This window comes from Necator americanus, chromosome II, assembly GCF_031761385.1.
Source record: "Necator americanus strain Aroian chromosome II, whole genome shotgun sequence".
NCBI lineage: Eukaryota > Metazoa > Nematoda > Chromadorea > Rhabditida > Ancylostomatidae > Necator > Necator americanus.
The window spans coordinates 37105280-37126718 of record NC_087372.1 but is presented as its reverse complement, the minus strand read 5'-3'; the positions used below and the strand labels follow the sequence as shown (position 1 = coordinate 37126718).

Genomic DNA, 21439 nt, shown 5'->3' with positions numbered 1-21439 from the left:
TTTTTATATGACCACTTATCTACTTTTGCCCTGGGGTATGACACAGTGAAGATTTTCACGCGGAAATCGGTGTGGTTACCGGCGGATGACACGTGGAAGATACTAACATCTTGCACTGCCAATCGAAAGGGGCTACAGAAAATCGCCTTTGATTCTTTGGTCGTATATTAAGGAGATCAGCAGATCGCCTTCTTCAACGTGTTTTGAGGAGTTTGTCGGGTTCAAGCTGGAAGAGGCCTCCTGGGCGGAAACTGAAGTTCTGGACTGAAGTGGTGAAAGAGGACCTGAGAACACTCGGCGTGAATAGGGAGTTCAGGCGAAATGTGAGGTTTCGCAGGATATGGGACAGCGACGAATGGATTCAAGGACAGCCCACCTCAGTGAAGACGTGGGCAGTCGAGTCAGGTAATGAGATCAGTCCGCCGATTAAGATAAAAGTAAGTGAATATGGTGAAAATTCTAAATAAATAAGAGAATTCTAAGGGGGTTGGGGGTACCGGGTCCCTCGCCATTATCATCCAAGATGTTCTCAAGCTTCGTGAGTGACGTTGACGAAGTCCTTGAGCCGTATCCAGCTGAGCTCTCAGCTGGTCCATCCGTGCAGCGAACACGTCACCCCGTCTCGTTGGCGGTCTCCCTCGGGGGCGTTAGCGTCCCTTTTTTTAGTCCATCTATCGTCGATTCTTCTCATGATGTGACCGGCCCATCTATGTTTTGCTTTCGATACATATTCCGCTGGGTCGCGAAGACGGGACATTCCTCTTAAGTCGGAGCTACGATGACCGGCAAGGTGTTGCGTGCACCGGTTAAACTTCAGGAGACATCTCTCAAGGGCTCTGTGGGTAGTAAGTAGCTTCCTAGACGTGGCCGCGGTGTCTGCCCACGTCTCCGCTGCGTAACAGAGCGATGGAAGGACTGTCGAGTCGAACAGATGGGCACGAAGATCTTGGTCCCTCAGTTGGTCCGTAGCTTTCCTGACGGCTGCGAATGCTGCCCATGCTGCTCTCATTCTTCTATTCAGTTCTTCCTTCAAGTCGTTTTCCATGTTCATAGAACGTCCGAGGTATACGTAGGACGGAGTTCCCACGATTTGGGAGCCTTCAAGTTGCACTCCTCCGTCCTCGCAGTGGGCGTTCTTCATGAACTGTGTCTTCTTTCTGTTTATTCGTAGTCCTATTCTCTTTCCTGCTTCGTTCAATTCGTTGAGCATCGTTTCTGCTTCATTGGTACTGCTCGAAAAGAGAACGATGTCGTCCGCGAAACGAAGGCTCGAAAGAAATCTTCGATCAACACGTATGTCCCTTTCTTCCCAGGATAGTGATCCATTGCAATGCAGCCGTGAACAGCTTCGGCGATGTAGTATCGCCTTGTCGTACCCCCTTTCCAATGGGTATGGTGAGAGGGATATACTAAGGGAATCAAAAAGATGGCCATTGTTTCTATCCACCTTGAAGCAACTACGTATGACTCGTTTAGTTAATGTCAATGAATACAAGAATCTTTCAAGATCAAATCGCAAATAGGTTTCTTGCAGGTTTGCAGATTGTTCAATTGAACCTAAAAAAGAAAAAAAATAGTCTGTCAGTCAAAGTAAGCTAGTTAAAAATTAGTCGAGATTTCCTGGGATTTGGACAATTATTCCTCTGCATACTTCCTGCCATATTCACCTCCTCATTTTTCATACCATTTGTCCTGAGATCAAGTAAGGACCTTGAAAGCTTCCTTAGAACGACTAAAATATTTCTTCATTGCAAAAAAAAAAGAAGGAAAAACAAGAAGAATGCCTAGAACTGCCAGCGGAACTACTCGATCCAAAATTCAAGGCCTAATGTCTGTGTAATCACAGATGCCGCCACCAGAATGTCGCTTGTTGCTATTCTTTCAATTCTTTTGTGCCGGTAATTTTAAAATGCGATATGGAAGTCTTATCAACGCTTTTCCACATAATCGTTACATTTCCTTTTTCTGCGTTTTTTATTTTGCTTAGGATTGAATGTTACTTCATTTTTCTGGGTGTAGAGTTGGTGTTACGGAAAATTAAATCTTCGCATTTAGTTTTAGTTTCGTTTCAGAAGTGGTGGTTCATCAAGAATGTCATGGAGGGAAGAGTTTTCAGAACTGATACGTGAGCATCTCTTCATTGTTTTTGTTTTGATTACCTAAGACTAATTTTTAATACCAGTTAGGAAATGTCTTTCATTGTTTTTTTTTTGTTGTGGGCATACCTTAAAGTGGATTTTAATTTAATTGTTTTGCTATTACTCTCATCTTAAACTTCCCTCTCAAACTGCTAGAAAAGATTGTGAGATAAGTAGTTGCGCAGTATTGCACGTATGACATATTTATACACTTTTGGATAGTTTCTTCGAATGGCGGCACAAACAATTGTGGTTATAGGTGCGATAGGGAGAAGTCGGACCCTCCTCAGGTGAAGGAGGTTTAGCCTATGGGGTGCAGCTCAAGGGAAGGGGGTCCTTTCCCCAACCGTTCAGAAGTGAAAGAGGTCCCTTCCCCAACCGCTCAAAAGTGAAGGGGCTCAGAGCACCGGCTCCGACTATCTCATCTATGATTGTGGTTGATTTTGAGGTTTTCGACTTGTTTCTACTTTCTAAAGCCGGGAAAAATGTAGTTGGCGGGGGCGGCACTCAACCGCTCTCTTATTTCTGAACCCTCTAACTTACTTTTTTCTCTTAGTAACTTTAGTTTAAACGTCATAGATCAACATTCCAATTGAGTTTCCCTCACCAAAACTTTTCTACAAGTGCCTATACCATTAAATCTTCAGAACTCTTGGATGAATCGACTGCTGCATATCCGAATCGGTTGTTTAGCAACACGCCTGAAAAGGACTCGACACCTGTGAGACGGATTGCATTTGCATTCGAAAATATGGCAAGACCTTTTTCTATTTCTTCCGTTGCTATATGGATGAATTCTGTATTTCCAGTTAAAAAGAAATTTTAGGTAGACCAATTGAAGAAGCCTTTAGTTCCATCAACTCAAGCTCTCGCGCAAGCTCTCGTCTACAAATTTAATGGACCACATCGTCGTCAAGGTTACTGGATGAACTATAAGAATCTTTCCCGAGCATTACGAAAATATAATGAGGATGATTTATTGAAGAGGGTATCCGATGTACATAAGGTACACCTTTACAATCACATAGTTTTTTTTTTTTTTCAAATCTACCATTTTCACCTTTCCTACTGCCCATCGGTATTCATTAACTGTGACTTTATCATTTGTTGATTGGTCAATTGACTAGGTTCTTATTCTATTTTTTTTTGTTTTTACTCTTGTTCTACTCGAAATTCCCTTGTTTATCTTTTTTTAATGACATTAATGAATGGTTCTAACTATGTTCATCTGAAATTTTGCAGAAGGGAACTGCCAGTGGAGCCGGATTTTACATGCCGTCTAGCGATGTCATCCGATATATTGGAAGCGCCTACCTGAAAAGGCTTTTTAGGTTGCAACAGGTAAGAATTATGGATAACGTACATTTCTCACTCCCAAATTGTGCCTCTTCCAGATCCAAGACCTCTGTATTCGAACTGCTCATGTCATTATGGGACAGCTTGAGTTGGGACATTGGGTACGTCTTAATGTCTGACTTTTTGCATTTTGCCGAAAGTTTCGGTTTTGTGATGTTGAATTAATGTTCACTAAAGCGGAGGAAAGTTTTTATAACAAGATATCTTTGGTTATTACTATGACTATAGTGTTTTGCATGACTATTGGTCTATTAGCAGAATTAAAGCAGGACGACATCCAATTGATGAACAAACAACCAACAACGAACAAATTTATCAGCTTACAAACAAAAATACCGCAATTTGGAGTGTAAAAGTTTCTGTTTTATGAGAGAGACGCTGAACGAAAAGAATTTGTTACCACTTTTCAAAAATCACGTTCATTTCTTATCTGTACAGAATTGTTTTTAGGAAAAATTCAGCCTGTTTATTGTTGCATTGTGTGCAGATATAAATAATGGTATCAGTAATCAAGTGAGCTCTATGGAATCAGCCTATGCTAGCCTTTCTAGCTTTCTCGTTTCTATTGATGAAAGGTACTTTTTTCTAGTTCCTAGTGTCACTTCTTACTCTTCTTCGTTTCTTTCTTTTTTTTGCTTCTCTTTAGTAGTTCTTCGCAATTAATTTCATTGTTTTCCAATTTGATGAATCCATGTTAGTGCTTTTAGTGTGGACCTTTAGCTATGGTATCTTCTCCCAGCACTTCTGAAATTAATATATATAGCAGTAGATTCCTAGTCAAAGTTTTTTTTTCGCTCTGGAAAGTTGTTTTTTTTTTTGTTTGTATCACTGATTCTTTTTTCGTTTCAGCCCCTGTCCAAAAGTTTCCCATTTTGTTCCATGAGTTCCATTTTTGAATTTGATCATGGGTTCGTTTTAGGTTTCCAAAATGTCTTTCCGACCTATCCATATTCTCTAACCTACGAGGTCGAATAAGTGCGCAAAAAACTGTCGATACAGCCAGGGTAATGCAACTACTGCAACTAACAGATGATCAACTAGAAGCGATGCGTACGAAAGACCAAATGACTCGATTCAAGTATGAGTATAGCAGTTCTCTCCTAAGACTTATGGTTTTAGTCTCAGTATTTGATTTAAGAGACGAAATTCTATCGAGTATGGAGACAAACGACGACAGTATTGATCTAGGCGTTGTTATGGAGAGGAATGGAGATGAAAAGTCAGAGTAAGTTATGAAATGTTGTTCTATGATGTTTTCATGTTTGGAAATAATTTGCCTTGAGCGAAAAACTTTAAGAGATTTTCCTTTTTCTGTTTGTCTTCTTTAGGATACTTATTTGCAGAGTTTCTTTTTCGAGTTACTGCATGTCTATTTCTGTGAAGATATTTCAATATGTTTTTTTCATTAATGGAACATCGCATTCACTCGTTTCTATAGCTGTTCTCATGTGAAATTATTTGTTTCAGAAGTGATTTGCCGTCACTGGATCTCAGAAAGGTGTGTCTTCCGAATCGCTTTTTTTCGGTTCTTTTTTAAATCTGTCTTCACAGGTGTCATCCACTGATTCTGGGTTTGAAATCGATTCGGAGCCATCGACTTCCATTGCGAACGTTGCCAATGAAGAAGCTGGTGAAGATGAAGTAAGGGAATGTGGTAATTAGGCCTTGAATTAGAATAAAAATTTGTTTATAGGTGTTTGAAGAAGAAATAATAGTGCAAAGAGAACAAAAGACAGGCAAAAAGTTAAGGAAACGGAAGAAAAAGAATAAGTCGCTGGTAGACCATTTCTTCATTTCTTCCTTCATTCATTCTAGATAGTTCTCTCTCATTGCAGCTTCAACATACTTTGAATGCGACTCCTGTCTCATCTATATTCGAAAGCACAGATACTCAGTATGATGACAGTTCATTGATGGATAGCAGCAAAATATGCAGGAGGAAGAAAATGAAGAGAAAATCAAATGTAAGTGATGCATCATAGATTTAGATCTACTCATGTGATCAATTTTTGACTAACTGGAGATCTTTTCAAATCGAATTATTAGTTCCTTTACGTAAGTGATGTTGCCTATTACCTACCTTTACCTATGGACTCTAACCATTTGAAAATTAGTTTCCTTGTCTTCTACAGTTTTTGAATTGGTTGTTGAGACCCAAGAGAGGAGAAGTGGTATTGCGCTTTTTTCATCTGTTCCCTAGAAGTGAAATTGAATCCCACAAGCTTTCCTCGAAGAAAATAACCATATTTCATTGTGAATATGAATTAACTACACTATCTTTCTCTAGGAAAATGAGGACGATTCGCTAATTTCACCTCTTCTTGCTTCATCTCCCCTTACTTTCTCCTCTGAAGTAGTCAGAAGCACGAAAAAGGGAAAGAAGAAGAGGTTATTACGGAAAGTAAGCGACTTTCTTGATCATACGGTGTCCTGTAAGTGTATAGTGTATGTATATTTAAACTCTTTTGCAAATATTCAGGAATTTTTAGGTGCTGTCCACAAATTTGGATCTGCCGACGCCAGAGGACATGGAACGCTCTTCGTTGTTACCCTCCAGTCAAACATCACTTGCTACGCCTAGTAGGAAAATGAAGAAGGTAGTCTTGCAGCCAGAGTCTTCAAGAATTTCCTTTCGTTGAGTTATGTACAGTTTTTTCCAGAAAGCTGAGGAAAATAAAAGCATGGACAAGGGTGCTGTGACCAGAAAAAGAAAATCAATTGATACCTTTGATGGTTCTTCGTTCAAAGTTATCTCAAAGAAGAAAAAGAAAAGGCAGATTGTGTGATGTTGAGGGGAAAAATCCCAATAGAATTGATATTTTCTTTTTCATCGTTGTTTTTTTGTGTACATTTTGTTTTGTTACGCGTTTTCCTTGTTTCTTTTTTTGTTACTGCTTTATTTAGTTTCCGTTTTTGTTTGACTGGTTTACTTTCTGTCATTTAACTAGGATTGTTAATAAAACTATCGTAATAGGTGTGTTTATTATCTGCATCACTGAGTACCAACTCATTTATATTGTTAAAGAATAATAATTTATGTTTTCTTTGCTTCCTTTTTGGGCACTTTTTGGTTGTTCGCTTGAGAATAATCAAAAACTGTGTATGTGGTGCTGTTGTCCTTATCGTTGCTATCAATGTCTTCCGGCTAATGGGTGTGATAGAACTTTGCCCTTTCACGTCACGCTTGCTTTATTCGCTGCACTACTAATCCTTTATGGTTCATTTCGTTGCTTCCGAATTTTCTCTTTTTCCTAAAGCTAAGCCATAAATTCCAGCTCATTTTCGGTGGGAGTTTTTAGTTGTTTTTTGGAGTGTTACATACGTTAATTCGAAGGATGGTATGATTCTGCTTGTTATCACAAAATTCTGCGGCTAGTATCAGTGTCTGAGTGTCGTCAGCGGTTTACACACTTTCCCCGCGATTATTCCCCTATTCGTGGTTGTTTTTACAAAATCAAGTTTCTTTTCTGTGTAAATAGCCGAATTTGTTCCGCCGTTAGTTATATACATGTTGATTTCTATTGACAGTTATGTTGTTGAGAATTTAATGTGGCAAGTGGTTCCGGGGTAATTTTTTTTTACTGAAAGAGTTCAAATGGAAACTGATCGCTTCAATTTTCAATCAACTGTTTACTGTAGATGTATTTGTTTTGCGCGATATGCAAGCTAAGTAGTTGAAATTCTATGCTATTTTCCTATTCTACATCATCAAGGCAGATAAGCGTTATTATTGAATTTCTGTTGTACCGGTTCCATAAAATGATTCACACCTTAGTCATTTTCAAAACAAAAGAATCGTCCAAAAATAATTTTCGATGCTGAGGTTTCTCCAGGTTTTGTTGGGAAGGCAGTCAATGAAGTAATTTTCAATCAGAAATCGGAAACTCCAAAGTTTGAGTGAATAAAGTCCCTTAAATTAAGTAAGAATTTTCCCGAGATGATAGATAAAATTGTGGTGGGGCTGCATTTTCCCTTTGAGCGGTTTTCATTCAACTACTGCTCGACTAACTTATTAGCGATCTTGTAGTGTAAACAACATTGGAAGAAAAAAAGGCCTGGAATTCCAGTAAGTTTATCTCTAATTGGCCTTTTATTGCTTTTTAATTCTTTTGTTGATTTTTTTCGATTTCTATTTGTTTCTAAGTGGAAATCCCTCGAGCGAGAACCAGGTCCAATTTTGTTTTAAGCGCTATTTTGAAAAGTTCTTTCTCGATTATTTTTGGGTGCTCCGGTTAGAGTTCGGGCTCGGATACTTTGCATATGTGCCTCAATTAGAGGCGGTTATTATTCCATTTTCACGAACAATGACGTGCTCTTTCCTGATCGATCAATATGCCTATGAACTGCCCTCCTGTTTGCTCACAGTGTGTGCGTATATGTTTGCTCATTCGTTGACAACATTATTCACACTTCACTTGGTTATTTTTGTGGATTCTGCGGTCTTTTCCTTTTACGTTATTCTACTTTGCCTGCTGACACCGCTTCTTATCAAGCATTATATTTGCATTAATTTTAGATCAGTTATACGGGCTAACCTAGTCAGAACGCTATGCTAGAACCATTAGTACGGCCAATATCTTCCGTATGGTCTAAGTTCTTTTCTTGAATAGTTTGTTTCTTCTCATCTTAAGGATTGCATTTTTCAATCTAACCTCAAAATTTTTATTTTAAAAAGTTTCAGGTTCCTTATCTACACTATTACGTAGAAGCTTTGCTTATAGCAACAATAGTATATCTGTATATAAACAGAAAGAAGTCAGCCACAAGCCATGAACACAAATTAACGGAAAAGGTTAGATGTTTTCTACTAATATTATTGAGTTTTCTGTAGTGAGAACCATTAGCATAGAAAGAAATCAATGAAGTCTAGTTTTGTCCACTTAGTATTCATAAATTTCTTACTGATGTCATTTTATAGCAAAAAGATGAGTTAATCGCTGAATGGAGTCCAGAACCACTCGTTCCTGACACCCCACAGGACCATCCTGTCTTGAATCCAAAGTTTGCAGATGGGTAGGAAATGGATATACTGTTTTTTATTTTTAGATTTTGGAAAATTCAGCAATAAAATTTTTAGGAAGATGACCAAATATGTGAAGATAGACGGGAAAGATTACTTGAATATGGCCACTTCTAATTTTCTTGGATTTGTTGGCGAAAAAAGGATTGAGGTGAATGCTGAATACATTCATTTAGGAGAAATTACTATTCATTCTTCCCGGTTTTTGTGGTTAGCCAGTTATATATTTATTTCGGTTTCTAAAAGTTAATCTCTACCCCTCTTTTCTATTTTTTCTTCATTTTTTTTCTCGTCAACTGTGTTGGCGGACCGTCCTAAACCTATTGTTAGGGTTTTTAAGAAACCTATTTTGTTAAGGAAGTTGCCAAGAAGACAATTCGTAAGTATGGTGTAGGTTCATGTGGTCCGCGTGGATTTTATGGAACTGTCGACGTTCATCTTGATCTGGAATCTGACTTGGCGGCGTTCGTTCTAATTTCATTCGCTTTTCCTTTGATTTTCTGTATTCCATTTGTTCTTACTGCTTCTTTTCTTACTTTTGTGGTTCCTTTCTAAGTTGATCTATCTGCTGTTCTATGGCGTTTGTAAAGCATGTTATGTACTTCTTTCTTCCAGATTTATGGGATGTGAGGAGGCTGTACTATACAGCTACGGTTTCGCCACTGTAGCAAGCGCGATTCCAGCATATGCGAAGAAAGGAGACATTATTTTTGTAGACAAAGGTGCTAAGATATCCCTCATTCCTTAACATTTCAATCTGAGCTGCCAATACTGAGAAAACCTTGTTTTTTGCCTTCCTATTAAAATTAATATTACTTCAGGTGTGAATTTCGCTATTCAAAAGGGGTTACAAGCTTCCAGAAGTCGTGTTGAGTGGTTTGAACACAATGATGTAGAAGATTTGGAGAGATTACTGAAAGAACAAGAAACCAGAGACAAAAAAGTTGGTAAAATCATTTATATAGTTTCAAAGAATTCCTGAATCCTCAGCTTGAATTATATCCTGATTCATTGTCCTTTCAGGATCCCAAGAAAGCTTCCACAACTCGTCGTTTCATAATAGTCGAGGGTTTGTACGCGAATACGGCTGATCTTTGTCCACTACCACGTATAATGGAGCTCAAATGGAAGTACAAGGTGTGATCCTCAATACTTTCAGTCTTTGGTTTGGATTTCTATTTGAGTTTTTCAAAATAGTGCTTCGTTCTCAATGGGAGCATGAGGTGCTGAAAGACAGGGTTTTTGGTGGATTTTTGAGTGTACTCTTCCTTCTTGGTTGAATAATTAAACAACAGCAAAATAAAGCTGCATCATTGCGTCTCCGTCCCCTGCGTTAATAATTAGTTCGACTTTTTTTTTACAAGTTTTTTAAGTTTTTTTTTTAATACCGATAACAGCTGGCCTTGACAAGAAATCTCGATTAATAACCATTTTATTTCTGAGTTGGTGACACTACGAGAATAGAGTAGCTCTTTTTAGTAACTGTAAATCCTCTCCTGGATAAAATTCTAGTCAGGAATAGCGTTCTTTTCTCTACAATCCTTAAGGTTCTTTAGGTCACAACCTTGAAGTTTTATTTCATTTTATTCCTCCAACAAATTTTCTAACGTTACAGAAATATAGCAATATATATTCCTGGCTTTGATTAGTGATAGTTGAATCGAGGAATTAGCCAAGGTGACAATTAGACACTAGGACTCATGTTTTTTTTTTTGATTCAACGAAATAATTGTTAATGAAGTCAGTAAAAACTGACTCCAAGTTGACTACGGCTGTTTTATTGTTTTACAAATATTGTAATCCTCGTTCGCTAGACCTCCTAGTTAGTTACTTAGCATGAGAGTTATTAGCCATGAAACACGTCATTTTTTATTATTTTATTTATTTTTTAGCGTTATTTTTGTCTTCCTAACGGCAGCATACCACGTATGTGACGTGGTATGGATTTCCCCATGCAAAGCTTCTATACAGGATCGTAAATTGCGGAAAACCAAGTGATTCCGCTCATCTCTTCGTAGTCGCTATAAAAAACGGTCCGTAAGCCGCCGTATTTTACGACGGCTGGCATCGCAACGTACCACACTTGTGCACGCGCCGCATCAACGAGCGAGCCTTTGAGGATTACTAAGGTCTCCTCACCAGCCTATTCAAGTTAAACTAATGAATAGACTGCTGAGGAGGACTGAAGGTGCACACGTACAGGCGCGTTCTAGCGCATCTCGTAGGAACTAAAGTGATTCCCACGCCTTTTCCCACGACGATCACGGAGAGATGAGCGGAACCACGTGGTTTTCCGGAATCTACGATTTCGCATAGAAGATTTCCATGGAAGATTCATACCACGTCAGATTTATGGTATGCTGTCTTCAAACTATGCCATATGGCGCATTGTAACGTAACAAAGTTAAAGGCACCATAACATTAACTGACGAACTGCATGGATAAGCCTGAGGGCATAGCTAGCAAACACGAGCGTCAGCACTTTTAATTCAACCAAATAATCTAGAAAACTCACGTGAAAAAGCCTTGCGTGCCCTCGTTTCCCCAACAATGTAACTTATTATTCAATAGAATCTACAACTGTAGACATATTGTGGATTGCTCTTGTTCTATTACCCGTAATAAGTTGCAATGTTAGAGAGACGGGATCACATAGATTTGTTTCATAGGATTTTTTTTTCTGGATTATGAGGGAGAACTGGGTGTGATCATGCTCATATTCGTGGATTACCCTCACCAATATGTAGTGGCGAAGTAGCAACATCGTCTATATTCGAGTAAAGAATTTGATTGGCATGAGATTCTTGAGAAATTAGGCGACTAAAACATGCATTTTTTTGGGATTTTGCCGAAAAATTGTAATTTATTACAGTTGGAACCCTTCAGGTACGTGTATTTATCGACGAGAGCTGGTCATTTGGTGTGATCGGGAACACAGGGCGAGGTATGTCATGTTTAAATAATAATAACACAATATATAACTATTTACTTATATACATTGTCACTCCTAAAATTGCACTGTACCGGCTCAAAGAATGTGTACAAATATTAAGCTCGAAATAACCGTAGTCATGTAAAGTATAGTACTACTTGATCCCGAAGGATCATGATCAAGTGTTGGGTCTTGTTCAGAGCCAGGCTCTGACGTGGGAGCTTTTAATCGATCACCATAGGTAACAAGTAGATCGAGTGCGGCGCCATTTGTCCAGCCAAATCCAGGCTGAAATGTGAGTGTTGGGAATGATGAATGTTTGATGATTAGTTCGACTTTTCCATGAATTTCTTTTATACCTCTCCTTGTTTTACCTTCATTTTCTTTTTTTTTTCTTTTTGTATTTTTTAAAATTTTAATAATGAACAACACTTTCTCTTTCTACGCCGTCAGTAAAGTTTAGGTCATGTGAAGGCGGCTACGAAAATTTTGTTTATACATGCACACTATTTTTACGAGTAGTTTACGACTAATTCTAAGAGAAAATCTTAAAGTTGGGAGAAAAATGGATAAACAAAATTTCTACTTCTTCCTTTCTACATCCTTCTCACCCCCAATTAAAAACCAGCAATTTTCAGTTGTTGATGGACATTCGATATGCCCAAATCGTGGTTTTTCCTTCTTCAGCTATTGTTAGAAATGCGGAAAGTACATTTAATTTGACGGCTGAGAAGAACAAAACTATGCCAAGACGCGATAAAATACTTGAAATTTGTTTGTTTAAGGTGATTTTTTTTTCTCGATGCAAGTCACTATGTATGGAGATAGAAGTAAAAACAGCATTTTTGAAGAAACTCGACTACCGCCGGAATTTGTCTGAATTTTGCTGATAAATTTGCCTTGAAAGATTCAGAACAAATTTTGACGTCATATTCCTTTGGCGGTGTGATCATTAAGGGTAAATAATAAGTGTCTTTTTTAAAGGATATCTTGATAAATTCTGTCAAATTATCGATAGAAGTGGTTTACTAGAGAAATTAAGGAGAAGGTTAGGAATATCACTGACCTGAACTTCATATTCGCCTCCACCACCCAACCGTGGTTTCGTTGCTACCACATCATATTTTTCCCACATAGCGTTATCCGCAAGGAAAACTTTATAGTTGGCGAGAATCCATTTCTCAGCTAAGACGAAAGCCTGTTGTTGCAATCTGGAAACATTTTTTTTTTCTTGAGGGGATTTTTTTTGAACAGTGTTAAATTTTTGGATAATTAATCTCCAAGTTCTCTCTTCTTGAAACCTTAGCATTTAGAAGTGTACTTATGTTTTCTTGTTATGCTAACGAGGTTTAGGTGAAACTGAAATTGAGATGAAACTTTTTTATTGGGCTGACGTTTCGAACAAACTCGTCTTTATCAAAGGCCAGTTTCATCGACTAGCGAGGTTGGTAAACCACCGCGTTCTTAAAGATTGTCACCAAGGCGAAATTATTGGATAATTCGTTTTGAAACAGTGAAAATCATCCAAGAAATTTTTTACCTTGGATTATCAGATTTTCGCAGTCCTTCGATGATCATGTGGTTAAGAGGTGCCCAGCCATTTGGATAGTCCCATTGTTGGCTGCTATGTTTTTGTAAGCTGAAAAATATTACCTCATATTAATATTTATTAATTATTATTATTTTTGTTTAATAAGTTATGTGAAATCTAGAGGAAATTTTCTACTTAGCTCAGGCTTTGGCTGTTTTTCTTCTTTTTTTCCTCCTCGCTACATTTTTTTTGTTTTTTTTTCTCGTTTCCACTTTTCTATTCTAACGCTAATCTATGCTCCTACCTTGTCGGTACTCCTCCACCGAAGTTGAACGCTCCCATCTCTTCCATTTTATCGTAGAGATCATCGGATTTAATTATACTCAATGGTTCATAGCATTGGGTAAATAGGGGAACGGCAATTGATGAGAAGAAGTCAGTGTTATGACGTTTAGTCCTCAGATTGTAGTCATACCAGCCCTTGGATCGTTCTACATAAAACAATTTCTGAAATTGTCCGCGAAATTTGATGTATTCGGAAATCCAAGCGTTACTTTTGTGTTGGTTCCCTGAAAGAAGCGTGGAGTTAGTTTTTTTTTGAGATACTAAGATTTTTTTTGTTGTAAGATTTCTGGTTACGAGCCAGAAATTTTGTGAAAAACTCACCTACTTCACCATGTAAATTTCCAAGAATATGAAGATTAAAACAAATATATGCATTGAGATCTACGGGAATAATGTTGGTGGTCTCGATTGTCGCCAACGAATGTTTGTCAGCGAACCATCGAATCGAAAAATCCCATCCTGATTCAGCTGCACTTGCAATATTTTGATAGAATAAGCGTTTATCGTTCTCGTCTTGAATCGCATCTGCTAACATGAAGTCCTCACGATATGATTCTGGCCTGGAATAACAGTATTCAGGTGGAGATCTATTCGTCTTCTATTGTTTAAGCCATTTCTTTTTCGCTGTTTTTCGTATTTTTTTTAGCTGATTTTTTTTTGTTTATTTGGTGAGTATGCAAAAATTAGGAAATACGTATCAACCGTTTACTACAAAAAATCAAATCCGTTCGCTTTGATAGTTTGTTTACGAGAAATATTCACTGTAGTAAGCAAGATTTTGAAGGGAAATTCAAAGAAGCGGAAGAGTTGAATCCGGTTGGTCCTTTAAAGAAAATATTTTAAGGTTTTCAAATAAAAAGCAACACAAAAAAATGAAACAAAGATATTAATATGTAATTTAATGGCAGTAATACCAATATAGTAAAAAAAAACAATGGATAAAAAAGAATAATAAATGTGACGATGATGATAGAAAAAACAAAAAAAAAGTGGAATAAAACTAAAATAAGAGAGCGCCACCAACCTTGGTACAGTTGAAGGTGTCCGGTACTGGTACATGGTCATCGCTTCTCCGTCTACAGTAAGAGCCAATGATCGATTCACCCTCCAGAAATTGTACTCTTTTTCGATCACCGGCAACATCTCACGAATAAATTCCTTGTCTCGAGTAGCTTCATAGTATTCGTAAACCATTGGAGCGAATAAAGGTGGTTGGGAACGTTGAAGATAGTATATTCGACCACCATTCGGCACGAAGCCGTAGGTGTTGATCATATGTGCAAAATTACGAATCATACTTTTCACTGTGTCCATCATTCCAGAAATTATAAGTCCTTTTACAATCCAATACGCGTCCCAGTAGTAGAATTCTCGAAAACGACCACCGGGAACAACGAACCGATGTGGTACGTAGATGATCGAAAATCGTTCCGGGAAATTTTGCACGACCGGTTTCACTTCACGACAAAGTTCTTTCCAAATCACGTTCAATTTTAGTGCAAATGTCCGGAGATTATTGTCCTTGATCATTTTGAATTTGCTTGGATACGAGGACCAGTCAGCGAGGTTGCAGCTGAAAAAATTTTCACGTTATTTATAGAAAGTAAAATAGATCAACAAAATTTTCTGGACTTTTAAAGGATAAACTGGAGATAATCGGAATATTTACGTAGTATTTTCTAGAGTTTTTTTTTTCCTTGGTAAGGATTCATTGACCCATTGGAAACCATTTCCAGTCATACTATTAATTGTAAACTGTTTTTTATGTAGGTGTATGTCTGTGTTTATACGGAATCTATGTATGAAAATTTCAAAAATTTCTTAAGAAATATCATTTTTTCCCATTTCTATATTGTTTCCATCAATTTGCTTCCTATTTAGCTGTCAAATGTTACTGTGTAACTAAGCTAAGGTAAACTAGATGTCTATAAGGAAAAAAGTAAACATTCCCCACTAAGAGCACTCTAAAAAGTGAGAAGTTTGGATTATTCCGTAGAATTTGAGCTCAACAATCTAAAAATCATTGTAATAAAGGTTCGAGTAGTGTGAAGAGACCGAAGAATGCGAAAAACTGTGGCTAAACAACGGTGTAAGTGGGATTTTTTAGAATTTGGAATTTTCGTTGGAACAAAATCGATTAATGACAATTTGAAATGTTTTGGTGTTGAGCTTCATTTGCCCCGAGAAGCGAAGTCCAACGAAGTTGATCAATAATTATCCAGCAATAAATTTCTTGGATATTTACGGGAATTTGTTTTTCTTGAAAAATTTGGATTTCGCGATAGTTGGATACATATCAGCTTTTTTTAAAGTGAGAAACCACAAACACAACCATTTTGTTCATTTCATATCACCTAAATCATTGGATAATTTTTTCCGCAAAAATTCAGTCTGATTGATTGAGAAATTCATCGTTTCTTCCCTATTTTCGACCATATGTAATTTCCACATATTAGTTCATATTATTTTTGTATGAAATACTTTTTAAATAACGTTTTTGCTAGTAGCAACTATAAACGAATATTGGCTAACCTTTTGAGCTCATGTCCTTCCTCATCGAAATTTTCGTCGACAAATTTTCGAACATCTTCCACTTTAATTTCATTTACCGGTTGTGGAAACCGTTCCTCGAATTCTCGGATCAATTTTTTACCCTCTCGACCCTCTTTCATCGGACGATCGACGAATGTTTTTGAATCCGGATATAATCGAGTAGCCATAACCGCCTCTAGCAATTTTCCGCTACAGTAAATCATGTAGCGACCGGGAGCACTGTGTTGATCGCATGTTTGTGTTTTGTTCCTAACTTTATCCTCTGCTTCCCACGTGATTTCTTGAGCGCCCTGAAATATGGAGGGAATCAGTGCGGTAGAGTTTGAAGCGAAAAAAAGACCATTTTTAAACTACCCTCGGCTTTTGTACAGGATTTGGAAATGTTCTATTAGGACCTCCATAAGGACCTAATTCTGTAATTACTGGATCGTTGTGCTCTAGATGACGAGCTATATGTCTCTGAAGCGGATCATTTACATGAAATGATATTTGATTTAATCGATAGTTACGCGCAGCGCAGCGTATCACGTTTTTGAGGTTGTGCCGAACCCGTAGCGAAAGCGTGGAGTTTGGATGGTAGATCGCGCGGTCCAAGGTGTTCCTCTCATTTTTCCTCAAGCGTCGTAAAAAATGGCGTGGAAGATGCCGCTACTTCCTACGAAGTAAGTTGAAACACGCCGACGTACGCGTGTGTGTTGTGTACGCGCCGCTTCCATTTGCGAGCGGTCGAGAATCAATGAAGTCTTTTCACCAATTTATTCAAATGAAACCAATGAATAGGCTGCTGAAAGACCGAAACGTGCACGTAAAAGCGTGTTCTGAAGCACTTTGTAGGAACTTTGTAGGTTCCCACGCCGTTTTTTTCTCACCACAATTAGAGAAAGATGAGCAGAACCATGCTAGGTCCCGCTAGGTTTTAATATCTTTCGCTCTGGGTTCGGGAGGGCGTCAAAATCGTTATACGCTTCCTTTAAAATCTCGCCCGGAAGAAAGAGAAAAAACGCTCACAACATAAACATCGAATTGGTTCCACGTGACATCTGTTCACACTTGCACTTCGAAAAGAAAAAAGTTCCCATAAAGGAAAAAAGCGCTATAGGTTGATGTAAAGACATAAATGCAATGGAATGAAACGGCGCACGTTTTGGTGCCTACTCTGCACGTTTTTTTTTTGCTTACGCCTTTCTACCTTTGTAGAAGTGACATTTTTGGGGCTACAGGAAGTTTATACAGTTGACAATGAACTATCTGTGTAAATTTCTTACTAAATTAAATTTTGTCGTTTTTTGAGTATTATTTAGTATGTATGTTGAACTCTGTTATCTGTACAGTACTCATGTGATTTTAGATTAGAGTGCAGAAGCATGGAAGAATAGTAAATCAAGTAGATTTTTGTGCAAATCTACGCTGATCTCGGCGTTATATCAAATTTTTCTTCGTCACCTCGCAAACCTCAATTATCATGCAGATAAAAGAGTAAAGATCCCACGTATTTATTCGTTTCATGCAGCTTTTTTCTCTTTTTGTTTGTGAGACCATCCATAATTTGGCGGTATCGTGGTTTCCGCATGAAATTTGACTCAAATTTCTGAAAAATTGCACCTTCACAGTTTTCATATGCAAAAGTTGTGATTTGAAGGTAGATTGAAGAAAGAATGAAGGACCGAACGAAGCTAAGTTTTTTTTTTGAAATATAAAGTTTTCTCGGAAAAAAATATGTCAAAATCACATTCAGTTCTTCTTGTTTATTTATTTTTTATTTGTTTAATTGTTCAACAACATTATGATGCGTCATGAATAATTAATTGTTCAGTCAGTGTACGGAATTTTAACCGTTGTAGTAGGGCGCTGTACAGATTTAAGATTATTAATTAATAAATATTATTATTATTACTATTATCACTACTATTTTATTAAGATTATTTGTTTATAAAAAAAAATTGGGCTGAAATTTTGTCATACTAATTCTTTTGTGAAACAATATTGTTTAATCATGCGTAATCGGGTGTAATCCGCCCAGCGTGAGACATGATTCCCTGAAATAAAGGGGTGAGATGTCATCCAGAAACGATACGGTATCTGAATCTGCGAAGGACCGCAAGTGGTAGGATCCTGATTCGGTGGTAGGCCTGCTAGGTGCCAGAAATGACTAGTCGGCTGGACCTCACGTTACATATACACGGCCGGATCAGGATCAAACCTCTCCGAATTAGGAATCGCTTTTACGGTATCGATTTTTTTTCATGGTTTAACGATTGTGGTGAAAAAATGGACAAAGCAACAGGTTTCTCTGCTATAGTTAATAATTCCCCTCCTCTCCCCTGGGTAGTGTGGTATTACTTATTTTAAGAAATATCCTTAGCTTAACTACGAGTTTGAACAGCTACTGTACCTCAAGGATACTGAAATTTTTTCTCAAATGCTTTCTCGTGATTTTTCTATAGTGTCAAGGATTATTTTAAGTGATTCTCGCTTCGATTCCGATATGAATCTGTATTTACATCCTTATATCAAGTTATTGGTGGGAGTATGTGCATTAATCGTGAATCCTGGAAATAACTGTAACTGGTTTTCACCGATCATTTGCTCTGTGTATGACAGCTGCACATAATATTCGAGGACATTAACAGATCATAAGAGAAAAAAAAAATTCGCTGAATTTCTTCTCATGATTTCTCTTCTTCGAGCGGGTCCAGTGACGAAAAGTCGGGAACCTAATCTGATGGTAGGACTGAAATCTACGCGTTTGGGTTCTAGGTTCCCCGGACTTTGATTGAGATTTGATGCAGTGATTCAACGATCCGCAAGAGCCAACATGACGTGAATAACGATTCACAATCGTCAAACACAGTCTATCCGGCCGCAATTATAGGATTTCTATCGATGTCAGAACGAGCGAGAACTGGTCCCGTGCTCGAATATGCGCTATTTCCTTTTTGCTTTCACGCATTCTTCTTTTTCTAAGTTTTCCGCACTAATTTTATAAGCATCTGAGCCTCTCATCTCTCTTCGTCGACATCTTGTTATCGTCGTAAATCTGCTTACTGTATATCTTTGGGTTTGGTAAAGGAAAATGTGGACAGAAAAAAGCTGTGGAATTTGAGTCCTGCTCTAGTGCTTTAAACTTGTTGTTGGTCCTGCCAGGAACAAAAGACTATCTGATTGTGGTAGCCTCATGGACTGTGTCATCATGCTGTGGTTTCTAACAACTGATATTGTTGTCATAAGTATTCGGCGAAGTTGGATGACATTATGTGTTCTGTAGACGACTTTTTTACGTTTCTTAACGTCCAGAAATGTAGGTGCTTCTATTCTACAAATCAGCATTTTATGGAAATGAAATTTTATGGAAAGGAGCGATAGTACAGTATACTTGGGGATAGCCATAATTTTGATTTTTTGTTGTATAGGAAAAAAAATGAATTTTGCAGAAAATGCCGCATTAAAAGGGAATTTTTGGCGCTGAAACTGCATTTTTTAGTACGCTGCGGTATCGTGGCTTAATTGGGAACTTCAAATTGACGTAGTTGGATATGAAATTGAAGAGTGAACGCAACGCAGTTACAGTATTCACCCTGCCTTTACGTCCGTCGTATATTTATTTGAAAATGAAAAATTGGAATTATTAGATGAGATATTTGTCTGTTGAGGACCAGTTTTCGCTTAACTTTCGAAGGAGGTACTGATAATAATTGAATCCATTGAAATTCTTAGTGAGTATTTGAAGTAATCGAAGGATACCATGAAATCACTCACATTTCTTTTTTGTTCATCACGATCTTCATCTCCAATTTCGTCGTGCAATCGAATGGATCTGGATGCCGGATTACCTACGGATGCCATCAGATGACGTGGTGGTGGTAGAGCTGTTGAACTTGTGCATAATGTGAAAAGCCACAATAATACGGTGGCAAAATATCTCATGCTTCTCTGAAAATGAGCGAAAGTCAGCTGTGAGCTTTTATGCCGCATTTCTGACTGAAGGAGTTCAAAGACAAAAGGCGAAAAGTGCAGCCACAAAAAAAAAAAGAATAAAAGAGAGAAGCGAACGAGAGAGAGAGAGAGAGAGAGAGAAAAAAAAAACTTTAAGAGTGTCGTCAAAGATGACAGCACCAGACGTTGGTATCGTTGGTGTCGTTGAATGGTTGCTATGATGCTGTAATAATGTCGAACGAGTATATGGATTTGAACTATGGTCTCGTCGTGAGTTCCACAACTAACTAACTCATAGAGGAACTGGTTATATTTGCAATATCCAGTACACGGTGTTTATAGTTTATAAATATTGGTATCGGATTTGCCGGTTGTTCTGGTTGCGAAAATCGCAATTCCCGCGAATTAATCCGATGAGAAGCACATATAGTTAGTAATAAAACATCCGAAACGAACTGTTCCCGAGTTATCTTAAAGATCGAAGCTCTTAAGATAAGGGAATCTTTAGCCTAGCGCTTAAAATCGGCACTTTTTTTGTCGAAAGTATGATAAGCGATAAGTCCTGTTATTCTATAGGCACGTGCGCCTCTTTCCTCCCGATCTTAGCTGAATTTCTGGGTCAACAGCCAGCGATAAACTGTGAACAGCACAAGTTCAGCGATGTATTTTATTGAAGCACTAAAAATTTATTCGGGAATGGGTGTTGGATTGGAAAATTTTCGAAGCGATGCTGATACGGTAATGCGCAATATTTCTAAGCTTGCAAAACTTATACGAAAGGGTGTAAGAATGGTGCTGTGGACAAGTTGACAGTGGTGTAAAGAACATTGGAGTTAAGATTACACGTGCGTACATTTTTTTTTCTCCCGTACATTCTGGATGTTCTCTGCAAAAGTTTACTATCGCTATGCAAAGCAGTGTTGATAGCCTGAGAATTCTATGGAAAGAAAGTCGTTCTTCCGAATATTCTGCTAGAAGCGGAGCCATTAAAATTGATTTCAAAAAGATTTCCAGAGTGATGATTCGACTTGACTTATTTGTCACATGGACCGTGTCAGTTTTTATTTCCAGAAAACTAAGAAAATTTCTAAAAAAAAATTCTCTAAAATTTTTTTCGAACTCGAACATAATATAGCTTACTTTTTTGATGCACCATTGGTGCTTATTTGATTAAATAAATAAACAAACATATAAACAAAAAATATTTGGAAATGTTATATGTAACTTTTTTAAATATTAAAAATACAGTTTGCAGTACGAGTACTTTTGATTTGAAGAGTGCACAAAAAATTTTTCTATTTTTTCTAAAAACAAAATTCTAAAATTTTTCTACTGAAAAGTATTTGGAAAAGCGATGTATTTAGGGAAAATAACAATAGATTATTCAAGATAAAAATAGTTCGGAGCATATTACAATGAATTACAGTAATCTCGCGCAGTTATGGTTGAGTAAACGTATGTACATATGATGCCATCCGCTATCACCACCTCCTTCTTCCCAGATGTCACAGGCTATGAATCAATTGGGAAAAAGAAATGGTATGACACGGTAGAGCGTCAAAACTTCCTTATAATAGCAAATTTCTCATCTTTTCTCATGATGTTGTTATTGTTGTTCTAGCAATGTTTCA

General features: G+C 37.6%; 4 protein-coding genes across 6 annotated transcripts; 2 read left to right on the top strand and 2 right to left on the bottom strand.

Moving 5' to 3' along the window:
- Positions 1-583: 583 nt before the first annotated feature.
- Positions 584-1210, bottom strand: RB195_020647 (uncharacterized protein; the record flags this gene model as incomplete). The annotated part of the gene is made up of 1 exon (XM_064189027.1): positions 584-1210. One exon carries the CDS (start codon positions 1208-1210, stop codon positions 584-586), a length of 627 nt encoding a protein of 208 aa, XP_064044908.1.
- A 650-nt stretch (positions 1211-1860) lies between these two features.
- RB195_020646 (uncharacterized protein) lies at positions 1861-6280 on the top strand (the record flags this gene model as incomplete). Of its 2 annotated transcripts, XM_064189025.1 has the most annotated exons (16): positions 1861-1898; positions 2073-2125; positions 2786-2892; positions 2965-3144; positions 3381-3479; positions 3533-3595; positions 3945-4069; positions 4414-4572; positions 4633-4719; positions 4962-4992; positions 5046-5135; positions 5188-5271; positions 5330-5458; positions 5782-5895; positions 5984-6091; positions 6155-6280. In XM_064189025.1, the coding sequence occupies 16 exons, from the start codon at positions 1861-1863 to the stop codon at positions 6278-6280; spliced, it is 1593 nt and encodes a 530-aa protein (XP_064044906.1). The 2 variants fall into 2 exon arrangements, with proteins under 2 accessions (XP_064044906.1, XP_064044907.1); XM_064189026.1 differs by lacking the exon at positions 1861-1898 and having other exon boundaries at positions 2092-2125.
- Positions 6281-7798: 1518 nt separating this feature from the next.
- RB195_020645 (uncharacterized protein) lies at positions 7799-11477 on the top strand (the record flags this gene model as incomplete). 2 transcript variants are annotated; one of them, XM_064189024.1, is made up of 10 exons in its annotated part: positions 8044-8076; positions 8176-8286; positions 8413-8507; positions 8572-8665; positions 8872-8978; positions 9130-9236; positions 9336-9457; positions 9538-9583; positions 9634-9651; positions 11401-11477. In XM_064189024.1, the coding sequence occupies 10 exons, from the start codon at positions 8044-8046 to the stop codon at positions 11475-11477; spliced, it is 810 nt and encodes a 269-aa protein (XP_064044904.1). The 2 variants fall into 2 exon arrangements, with proteins under 2 accessions (XP_064044905.1, XP_064044904.1); XM_064189023.1 differs by lacking the exons at positions 8044-8076; positions 11401-11477 and adding an exon at positions 7799-7858 and having other exon boundaries at positions 9538-9657.
- Positions 11478-11542: 65 nt separating this feature from the next.
- On the bottom strand, positions 11543-19799 carry RB195_020644 (uncharacterized protein; the record flags this gene model as incomplete). Its single annotated transcript, XM_064189022.1, has 10 exons — positions 11543-11734; positions 12513-12657; positions 12987-13085; positions 13282-13546; positions 13644-13882; positions 14347-14895; positions 15855-16165; positions 16230-16334; positions 17365-17463; positions 19632-19799. The coding sequence occupies 10 exons, from the start codon at positions 19797-19799 to the stop codon at positions 11543-11545; spliced, it is 2172 nt and encodes a 723-aa protein (XP_064044903.1).
- Positions 19800-21439: the final 1640 nt, after the last annotated feature.